This window comes from Marmota flaviventris, chromosome 10, assembly GCF_047511675.1.
Source record: "Marmota flaviventris isolate mMarFla1 chromosome 10, mMarFla1.hap1, whole genome shotgun sequence".
NCBI classification, from domain to species: Eukaryota; Metazoa; Chordata; class Mammalia; order Rodentia; family Sciuridae; genus Marmota; species Marmota flaviventris.
The window spans coordinates 83,263,394-83,275,421 of record NC_092507.1 but is presented as its reverse complement, the minus strand read 5'-3'; the positions used below and the strand labels follow the sequence as shown (position 1 = coordinate 83,275,421).

At 35.3% G+C, this 12,028-nt stretch overlaps 1 protein-coding gene across 1 annotated transcript in view; it reads left to right on the top strand.

Annotated features, from left to right (window-relative positions):
* Dpyd (dihydropyrimidine dehydrogenase) overlaps positions 1–12,028 on the top strand; it is a 798,929-nt gene that overhangs the window by 443,782 nt on the left and 343,119 nt on the right. Inside the window, exon 14 of the mRNA XM_027935067.3 lies at positions 11,599–11,763. Coding sequence (XP_027790868.1) covers positions 11,599–11,763 — 165 coding nt within the window. The remainder of the gene's footprint in view (positions 1–11,598; positions 11,764–12,028) is intronic.

Below are 12,028 nucleotides of genomic sequence, written 5' to 3'. Positions count from 1 at the left end.
TAAAAACAAAATAAATCAAAACAAGAACACATTGGTTTTTGAATTGGTCACCCATTCTTTCGCTCTTCCTCAAGGGCGAGAAATTTCACTTACCTCCAAGCCTCAGGCGTTCCCCATACTGGCCACCAAATGGTGCAGTCTGGCTGGGCACAAAATAACCGAGCCACCACAAAAGCCTTGTAGATTCAAACAGCAACTCTATTCCCGAACTCTCACCCGCACTCTACAGGCACGTTCTGGGAAAAATACACTCCCTCCACCAGGCTCTGCCTACCAATTCTCTCAGAACTCCGGGAGAACTCAAGGAGCAGGCGCCTGAGGCAGCAGGATACGCCCTATTCCCAGCAGGATCCACCCTAAACCTGGAGCCACCCTAATCCAGCAGGATCCACCCTAAACCTGGAGCCACCCTAATCACTGAGCAGGGTCACCTTTCAACCAAAAATGCCATGCGTCATGGCTCTCAGCAGAAACCATCTCCTCAGGGCTTGAGGTCAGCTTTGCCAAGTTACCAGGTCAGGAAACTGAGAGGTGCTTCAGGGCTTGAAACCCCCAACTCATAAGGCCCCCTTTTCATAGGGACAATGATCCTTCCAGTCTGCCTTCAACCACGTAGCAATATTTACAGCTTCCTCATAGTGCAGCTACATTAATCATAAGATGATTGGTTTCTAGATATTGTATAACCTGCTTGCTTATGTATTATTGGAAGATGCATTCTATATCAGTTGTAGATATAATGAATTATTTTTCATTAACTGAATAGTTTCACAGAAACAAACTTTTTCTCCCCCATGCTGTGTCTTCCTATTGTCACCTGCCAGCTCTCATCAGCTCCCCAGTGTCTGTGTGTTGACTCTGTGTCTCTATGCCCTGCGACTGAGGTAGCCAAGAGACCAATTGACCACACCAGCAACCAGAACACATACACTAATGTACTTAATGTTGATGTTCAGTTTAAGATATAATAAAATGAATACCTTTTTCTCATTTTACAAATTAAGATACAGGTTATGAGATAGTCCTGTGCTTTTGATACATTATTTCTTCTTCCTCAATTAACTCCCCACATCTTTCCTCAAGGGGTAAAGTGTAGATTTTGTAATAATCATCTTGTTGCTTTTGCATGTTTTCCACATATTTATGCCTAAACAACATATTCTTTAGTTTCATCTATTTTTGCACATCATGTAAGTATAATCATACAATTTATATATTTTTTTTCAATTTGCTTAGTTCTGGTTATAATTCAGTATTGTTTCTCACACACATCCTAATGAATTAGCATGAATTTATTCATTTTCTCTTTTATAAGATATTTACTTCAAACTTTTGTTTGAAATGTATTTCTTTCACTTTCATTCTTGAATTACATTTGCTGAAGGTATGCAATTCTCAGTTAACATTTCTTCTTTACAAAAAAAAATTGTCCTTTGTTCTGCTTCCATTGGCTGCCTATAAGTTGGCTGTTCATGTGCCTTTCCTTTGTTGGTGTACCCCCCCCCTCTCCTGGTTACTCTTTCCTTTTGGTGCTTTATGTATTACAAGCTGTCCAGAAATCATTTTTTTAAAAGAGTCTGTTGTTTTCTGGAATCTGAAGATTGATGTCTTTCATCAACTCTATCAAGTCCTAACAATATGGAAATATCACCTCTCCCAGTTTGTCCCCATTATGGTCTTATGAATTCCAGTTTAATTTCTTTTTTCTTAATCTCTATTCCATGTCTCTCAAGATCAGTTTTGCATCACACTTGTGGACCTGCCTTTCAGATAACATTAAGCTGACAAGTATTTTTCAGCTGATAAGATTCTTGTTTACACCAAAGTATTCAAGTTTACCCTTCCCAATTATTTTATTACTAGGACTTCAACTTGGTTGTGTTTTAAATAATCACAAGTTTTGAATTCCTTATTCTTTGAGTATACAGTCAATTCCCTTTTATTATTCAAGCATGTTAAGCATTAGCTTTACGTTGTATATCTGACCCAATTCAGTAGACATATTTTTGGTGGATCTGATTTTTGTGGCTTTCTCTTTCTGTTGACTCTCACCAGTGATGTCTTTTTTCTTTGTTTCTTTGGTGGTTTTCTTCTTTTGTGGACTTATATTCCTTGGAAATTTATTTGTGGGAAGTTTTTGAAACTTGTAGTAAAGTGCCTTCTTCCAGAGAGGGTTGGCATTGATTCTACTCACTAAGAACATCACAACAAGGAACCACTTTTAAACCGATTTTTTGTCTGAGGTTTTAGGATGTAAATAGGTTTGAATTCTTAGGAGAGTCTCATTTCTCTTTCACCTATATTAAGGCTGAGATAGACACATAACTTCATCATTACGGGAGTCATTTTCTAGCTCACAAATTGAGAGTATAAATTTCAGTTTCTCTTTTGTGGAAGTTTTTAACCTACTGACTGCCATACATGCTCCCTGACCCTGTCTGTTGTCTCAGGTATTTGCAAGCAACTACAACTCCCTCTCAGGGCCACCAGGGATTGGCAAGAACCTTGAGGGCAAATCCCACCCTAGAGCTATTTTTCCCTCCTTGATCTCTGCTTTATTTTTTCTGACCTTTCAGAAACTCTTATTTTGACATCAGCACATTGGGTATCTTTTTGAAAAATCCTGCCCAGTATTCTTTTATTTGGTAGATTTCAAGGAAATTCTCTCAATATCTTGTTAAACATATTTTAGAAATGGAAAACTCTTCTCTGATTCTTGTATATAGTCCTTTGAAAAGCAGTCATTAAAAAAAATGCAGTCATTTCATATACAGTGGCTTCTAGAGTAAAACTAGTGGGTTCATACAAATTTTATAAAAATGTAAAGATTTTCAAAAATATTTACTCTTTTCAATGAAAATTCTGCTCTAATACTTGAAGATAATTAATAATTATTAGAATTTACTCATGCTTGTACCTTCACAGCTGCTGTTCTAGGCCTTAAAAGATTTCTTCAAAGCATATCACATGATCATCTTATAAGCAGGCCAGCAGAAATTTCTAAGTTAATTACAGTTTGGCAGAGTGTATCCAAAACCTCTTATCTGAACAGTGAACCCAATAATTTAATCAGTCTGTCTGTTGATTAATCACGTTTTAATCCATCTGATATCAGCACAGAAAAAGCTCTTCATCTGTTTCTTGTAAAACTTATCTCTCTGAATGCACAGCTGCTGTGAGCTACTGGTATTAATAACTTGAATAGGAGACAGAGCACAATGGATTCTCAAAGGCTGCAGAAAAAAAGTTTGAACTCCTAAAACAGTTATTCAAGAGTCTCTACAATCTGACCCAACTCTATACAATGTTCTGGTATTCATTTCTGGTAGCTTCCCCAACTGTTGCCTGCGTACTGGTTTTTAAAGCCAAGCACCTGAGTTTGTACAACTCTGTATTGACTGTTTCTGAATCTGGTGAGTTGATGAATTAATAAATATCTATTTACCAAATATTAGATGCCAGGCTTGTTCTATATTACCTGACTTAATATCCTATAACTTCTCTGTTAGCATAGCCATTTCTCTGTTTCCTAGTTCTATAGATGAGGTCAAAGAGAAAAACAAATCCAAACATTTTAGTGTTTAGTTTACAAAATCACAAGCTTTTTGCAAAGGGCAAAGAGGAAGGACAAAAGGCTACACGAGTATGTAACAGTCATATAAGAATGATATTCAGAAAATTAATTTTCATATGTCTTCTGTGTAAGACAACACAATCTCTTGGTGCTTGGCAGCATCCAATATGTGAGGGACATTTGGCCCAGGGTGAGTACTAAACTCCTTCTTTGACATGTAGCAGACACTGAGTATAGTCAGATGTCATTCATCACTCCCCTATTTAAGCCTTATCAGGTCATAAGTTTTTTTTTTTTTTTTAATTGTAAAACACAGTGTATAACTGTCATTTGTTTTTCCCTTCCTACTCTTCTACTATTTTACCTTATTGCATACAGTCTATCCACTCAGTCAGTTCAGTCCAGCCCTAGACTGAGACTAAGTATACACTTCCCCATGTGTATATACTTAAGACTGAGTATACCCTTCAACCGGCTTCAGCAGTTGGTAGACTCATCAGAATTACAGAATTCACAGCTTAGTCTAAAATGTGGGAGAACTTCAAAGTGTTCATCTTGTAAGGTATTGGGCCACAGGATAAGGAATGGATTAGCATGGTTGAGTCAAGACTATGAAGATTTTCCATCTTACTAAGAAGAAACTGTTATTCTGTTGTACAGCAAGTTGCCTATGATGTGTGTCCATATGATATTTTCATCCAATTTTTTATCATGGATATACACAGACTTGCTCTAGCATAGTATATTTCTCTAATACTAGTTTCCCAAATGCTGATTTTTCGATCTTTGTCTACATGAGCAACTATGTGAACCCTAAATGATTCCATTTTGCTAAATACAGGTAATTAAATAAGGGATGAATGTCTTACGCAAATTAAGTCTATCAGATGGTCTGGGGATTTAGCTCAGAGGGGCTTGCCTTCATGCACAAGGCCCTGGTTTCAATTCCTAGCACCACAGAAACAAAACAATACAAAAAGAAACAAGTCTTTCAGAATCTTGACCACTAGGGGTTAAAATTAGACTTAACAGATTATAAATTTGGGGGAATAGCTGTACCTGTAACTTGTCAACTTGGGGCCTGTCATATGTCTACTAGTATATATATAAACTGGGACAGAGGAAAGCTTCTGCAGAGAAAGAATGAAGAGATAGGCAAACAGTAGCAGAGAAAAAAGACAGAAACATTCTTGAGGTATAACTACATTTGCTTCCTTGCATTATGTAAAATATTCCCTTCCCTTAAAGTCGATACACTATACTCCAATTTTCAAAAAAAAAAAATTGTTTAAGTTGACTTCCATGTCATGCAACAAAAATATTTCTAATTATTATTACATCCTCCAAATGCTAATAGTTGTTATTATTCACATCACATAGTTGTACCTGAATTCTTTCTTGACTCTAATGCTTACTAGATGTGCAAGAGTGCATAAGTCATTTAATTTCTATAAGCCTCTGTTTTATTGGTAGTAGTAGGATGGTAGACTTGTGGTGATCAAATATAAAGCATATGAAAGATTTGTTCTGTAAATATCTGTAATTTAAACTGCATACCTTATTTGATAATTTATATTTCTAGGATAACAATGCTATTCTTCTTTACTGTGCTTTCCAGGTAGATAAATATTCCTAATGTAAATGGGTAGACTATCACTAACTCACATTTTGAGTGCTATCTTTATATAAGTGACTAAAATGGAAAAATATTCATTAAGAACAAATATTCTTTATTCTTCCCATTTTGACCCTCAAAGAAAGCAAAGATTATGGGACTGAGGTTGTGGCTCATTGGTATAGTGCTTGCCTGACATGCATGTGACACTGGGTTCAACACCATATAAAAATAAAATAAAGATATTGTGTCCACCTAAAAAACTAAAAAATAAATATTTTTTAAAAAGCAAAGATTTTATGATTACTATTTTAGGGAAGAATCAAATATTAACAGATTTAGTTGTAACTTTTGTATTAACAAAAGTATCAGAGAATTCTTTCATAAAAGTGAAGTTGTCCTAGATAATAGGCCAATGTTGAATTTTTGCTGTTCCCAGGGTAGTAGAATGACAAATTTATGATGAGAGAAGCATATTATGTAACACCATATTTGTTTTTAGATTTATTTGCAAAGTGATTCTCCTCTTTTATGGAAGAACATAGTGTTAAATCCTACTTATAAAGAAAGGGACATGTTTTAGAAAATAATTAGACTTGCAGTATCTTTCATTTTTGAAATTTTGATTTATAGAACCACATAGTTAAAAAGACTTTTTAAGCCCTCCCCCCCCCCAAAAAAAATATGGCAGAATCTGAGAAATTAAAAAAGTAATTATATCCCTTGGATATAAGTTACAGGTTTTCTGATAAACTGATATGACTTTTTCTATAGCTTCTAACAACACCAACTCTACTACTCTATATCTCATTGAACAGATTTTACATTCTACCACCCTTCTGCAAGTCAAGAATAAAGTGTTTTTAGAAGTATATGTCACTAATACTTTTGGAAAGCTCCCCTTGCTCCACCATCCCCAATTTCTTCTTTAGCCTTTCATTTGTGGTTTTATTATATTAGACTCTTTCACTAAATAATATATTGTTTTGTTTTACTTGCTTTAGATGTCATTCTATATATTTTTCTACATATTGCCATTTTTATTTAATAGTATGTTTCTAAAATGTATCCATTGTGGCATAAATATCTATGATCTACTCTGCAAAATTTAATGCTCATTTTCATCTAATTTTGTTGGACCCCAATTTTTTTTCTAGTCTTTTACTATGATATTTTTGCAAAGTTTTCTATTTATATTCATGTGGCCATTGTGACAATTTTAATTCAGTAGTAACCATGGAAACATTATACTATTTTTTAAGGATAAGAGGGGTCAAGTAAATGGTTTTATCACATTAGTATGTTTCATTAAGCAAATATGATCAGGATGTCTGTCATTTAAATCTCCTTAATAATGCTGAAAAACCACTATCATCATTTCAAATGTTAGGAGGTCACCAACTTGTAGTTTTATACACTGACTGGCACATAGAGCAAAAATATCACCTAACTCTTCCTTCTCTACAAATATCTATTTTTAAAATCTGAAGATTGTTAATGCACTGAGGATTAGGGTTATGGCCATTTATCGTCTTTATTATCAGGAATGAAACCTTATCTAGTCTAACTATTCTTGAATATGTTTATTTTGTTATATTAACTCCCTTAAGCAATACTAATATGACTTAGCTATTAAATATTAAAGCAAAATATTCTCTTATGGAAACATAGTCAAGTTCTAATATTCCCAGGTCAAAAGCTTTAGTAAGTTATTGCCCAATTATCGAAACTCTAACTCTAATCATATAACCAAAAATAATTGGTCTATCCACATTTTCATTCATCTTTCACTTAATTTAAAAATTCAAAAAATTCTAGAGTCCAGGAAGGAAGTTTTTGACAAAGTAGTAGCAAACATGACTCAATTTGAAAAATAAACATATAATAAAATTTCTATTACTGATTTGTTACAGAGTGACTGTATTAGAATTTTGCTACTTTAGCTGAATTTGGAAAATGCTGAATTTTAAAATGTCTATGAAGTTAATAATGGACTGATAGTTAACAAATTCTACACAGTGGCTATCTATATAATGTAGGCAGTTATCAATGATTATTTTTTACCTTTTCTTGAATTAAAGAAAGAAAAGCTGACCTGTTTAATGAGACATCCTGTATCACAGATGAACTCAGCACAAAGGAGTGAACACTCCTGGTATAAAGTAGATAAAAGTTCCCTTTGATTTGCTTTGCACTTCTCTTCTTTATCTTGGCTTGGAGATCATTGATATCCCTCTCAAAATATATTTACATTTTAACACAGAGTTAAAGAATAGAAAAACAGAACAACTCAAACATATACAATAAACTTATGTCACAACACACAAAGGAAAATTCCTCAATGGTAGAATCTTAGCTTTTAAAGGTCAATAGGGGGAACATTTTTAAAAAGAAGCTTTTTCTTAACTGTCCTCCAATTAAATCTTGTCAGCTTGAGGTATGATAAAAGAAATAAGAAGTAGGTAGTAAAGAAAGTATAAATGAAGGGCAGGAATAAGATTTTAATTCAAAAGTTCTGCATACTTTTCCAGGCCTGTCATTCCCTAAACCAGTCTCTTTCCTATGCCTGTTACTTCCAAATTCCTGGCAGATCTGTAAATCTACCTGTGTATTGCTAATTAACATCCCAATAAATGGATTAAAGAGAGATACATTGTTTTGAGAAACCTATAATGTAGGGGTTTTTCCAACACTATCTGTAGCTCAAATAATGAAGACCATGCCAACCTATGCATTCAGAGATTGACCAGACCACCATAAACAATCTCAAGATCACCAGACTGGTATCATTCCTAAACTCACCAAGTTTCCTTTAGAAGAAGAGCTGGGAACCCCCCAAATGTGTCTCTTCCTTGAGAGGCCCACATTTTCCTTTGAGTGCAGTTCCTTGCTTTACCCCAGAGACATCTCTTTCTTGAGATTGCCCACATTCTCCCTTGAAGATAAGTCTTCAATAAACCCGTGTCTAAGTCTCTGAAATGGTGAGTGTTAAAATTCTTATCCATCAACCCAAGGACCCTGCTGCAGGTCCTGAGTGACTTCCTCCTCTCTCCAGGAACTCCTCTTGACCTTCTTGAGAGTCAACCTCTTTTCACATGACAAGCTTATTGACTCTTTTGGCTTCTATGATTTACTGGCATAATACTTACTTGGAGAGTTACTCTATATAGCATCCAGTTTAGAATTCCTGAACTATAGGGTTGTTCCTTTCTTGATATAAGTGAAATTCTTCTGTGTCTTTTATGTTTTATATATTTAAAAACAATTCCTTCACATACTGTGATGTGGTCTGTGTTAATCAGCTTTCTGTTGCTGTGGCAAAATACCTGACAGAAATAAACTAAAAAGGGAGAAAGATTTATTTTGGCTCACAGTTTCAGAGGTTTCAGTCCCTCGTCACTTAACCCCACAGGGCTTGTGGTGAGGCTCAGCGTAATGGCAGGGATTGCAAGGTGGAGCAAAGCTGCACACCTCATAGCAGTTGGGAAGTGAGGAAGGGAGATGAAGGGACCCAACAGAAACAATATGAAATGTTCAAAGCACACGCCTAGGGAACTACTTCTTCCATCTAGGCTATACCTCCTAATTTTTTTGTCCCCTCCCAAAAGCACTACCAGGTGGGAATTAAGTCTTCACCACAAGGGCCTGGGGGCATGCTATTCCAGATCCAAACTACAACATGGTCCTAGTGTCTGGCACAGACACAAGAGGAAACTTAGCAGGTTAAGGTCCTGACAGACTCATCAGCTAAGAAATACTCCAGCTCACCATGGGTCAGGTTAAGAATTCAAATCCATATCAATCAGAGAAGACTAGAAGTGGGATGGTATCTGAATGTGTCCAGTCTATTTGGATTTGCGAGATCAGCTATACTCTTCAATGTGGCTCGGCAATCAGGAAGGTCTTAGAGGTTGTAGCATGATGAAGTTGAAGCACTCAGCCTTCCACTGAGACACTGAATTATGTTGGGATGGGGAGAAGTGTAGCAGTGGGCATTCTGCAGCACAGCTCCCATTCAGAATCTAGCCACAGTCGGGGGCCCAGGGGACTGAATTAAGCTATAGCAGAGGGGTACTTGATAGATCAGGAGAAGCAAGTAAGGACCACAGCTGTAGAGATATGCATTAATAGGAAAGAATCTAAGCAAAGTACCTGCATCTGAAATTGGAATATAAACCCAAACCACCTGTCTATTCAGCAGCAGAATGGAGCCAGCAATAAATACCTTTGGTTCCCATGCCTCAGGACAAGGTGTACTCTAGTCCCTTGAATTTAGTCTAGGTTGCTTCAAAAAACATTATTTGTGTTATCTACTAAAAATTAGGCTACCATCAGGGCGTGTAATGGGAAATAAGGGACAGTTTCTTCCCTTAAAAATTCTCTAGTGGAAGGTTTGGCCAAGAAAATAAACAATAAAGGGTAGTAAAAGTACCAGCTGAGGAAGGCGTATACTACTGTGATGCTCTGAGTCAGTATGTCCTGTTAAGACTCAAAGGAATTGGACAAATCAGCAAGGCTTCTCAAAGGGAGTAAGCTAGCAACCTAAGGATAAAAGTATGGATGCTGTTGACACATAAATCAGCTTTGTTGAATAAGCCAGTAATGTTGCTTCCAGACCTTTCAAAGCAATTCTTTCAATCAGGAGCTACATCATTTCCAGCACGAGGGCTAATGGCTTGTCAAACTGAATAGGGACTCTGCTTACCTTATTGGCCAAGTACTTCTGTACAGAAAACAGCATAGGTTGGACTTACTGAGGTGAGAAGCATTTGGAGTAGTAGTTGGAACAGAGAAAATAAGGACCTTAAGGCTTAAAGGGTCTTGAAAACCAGAACAGAGAAGAAAAGCAGCCTCATTCAAAGGAAACACTTACAGAAATATCATCTCAGATAGTGGCAACTTAAGAGTACCTAGTGGGTGAACTGTACAAAGCCACCTGTAGATACACAGAGCACACATTTAAGCATTTGCCAAGATGGAAATTTAATCCACCAGCCTTGAGCTTCCTGAAGCGACTCTATTTGTCATTTTATCCATTAAGATTGTGTAACATGGTTTCTCAATAGCAGATCAAAGTAAGGCTGGTGATGTTGTGCACAAATACAATAGAAATGGAATGGCTTAATTAGTAAAAAATTAACAGGCATAATTCCTATAAGTTAAAATGTACATATTTAAGGAGGCTTATTGTAACATTTATACCATTTATTTTATAATATAGTAATTCAAATGTAAAAGTGAATGTAAATTACCAGAAATTAACATGCAATGTGAAGAAAAGTCCTTTTATCCTCTGCAACTGTAGCATTTGGCAGATTCAGGAATAAATAATCTTTTGTGGCAAGGGTATGGCTTATCAAACATATGCAGATCAGCACTAATTAATGCTAATTAAGGTTTCCTGTCTATCTAGTTGGAAAAACGTCCAAATGTTATGAAATCCAGTTAGTATGCCTATTACGCTAATTGTTTTATATGGGGTGGTTCTTAATTAAAATATGTAAATTGACCTTAATTGCTATATACTAATGGGGGTTCATGTTATCTCACTAAAAGTGACAAGATGGTGAGGAGGGGTACTTAAAAGACTAATTCTGATAAATCCTTAACTAAATGACCTTTACTCAAAATTAATTTTAATTGGAAGTTGGCAAAAGAAACATTTTTCCTTCTTTGTTTCTTTTTAGTTTTAAGTAATGGAAGAATGTTGCTCTTCTTTGTTAATACAGCTTTAGAAGCAGTCCTGGATTGTTAATTACACTTAACAAGCAAGTTAATTTTACTGTTTACTGTTTATACTTATCAGGAAGTTATTGATATTCTCATTTCAGTCTAGAGAAAAGTGACTTTCTTCTCATTGAATGTGAATGTATAGTTACAATGCTGTAGATAATTTGACCCAGTTAGTTTGTTAGAACCTGTTAGTTTGGTGAGCCAATAATTCTAATATGTATTCCTTGGCTGACTTACACTGGAATTATTTTTGAGGAAAATTATATATTCTTTTCTTTGCACACATTTTCTTATTGGAGTTAAACTATGATTGGAGTTACTCAGATTAAATAGAATGAAGTGATGTTTTTACATTTTATCTATCATGCTTTTATTTATTTTTTAATTAGAAATTAAATTATGCATGCCCAAAACCGATGTCAGGAAATTTAAATTTTTTTCACTATGCTAAACCTAGAATTAAAAGAATTAATTTTGCTAAAGTTAACAATTTTTTAACTTTTTCATTTGGAAATAGTATATATTCATTATAATTTAAAGTATGTTAGAAATTCTTCTTTACAAATAAGCATGCAAAGAGACTTTCTAAAATATTGTCAGATGGAAATGAGCGTATAATAAAAATCGTAAGTTTTCTTTACCAAAAGGAGACCCAATATCTTTACTCTTTCATCAGGACATCGTGACAAATGTTTCACCCAGAATCATCCGGGGGACCACCTCTGGCCCCATGTATGGCCCTGGACAAAGCTCCTTCCTGAATATTGAGCTGATCAGTGAAAAAACAGCTGCATATTGGTGTCAAAGTGTCACTGAACTAAAGGCTGACTTTCCAGACAATGTAAGTGTGATTTAACATCTGAAACAAGAGAATTGGCATAAGTTGGTGAATGTTTATTTAAACATCCAATTCATAGGCTTATAAATATTAATGTGAATAATATATTTTATTAAAGGATCTGCCAGTTGCTTTGCTGATGCATAGAAAGATAAAAAAGAAAGGAAGCTCAAGAACTCATAAAAACCCATACAATGTGAGACTTTGTTATAAATGGGCTTCATGTAGATGGAAGAAGTATCTACATAAGCAGAAGGAAGAGAAATGA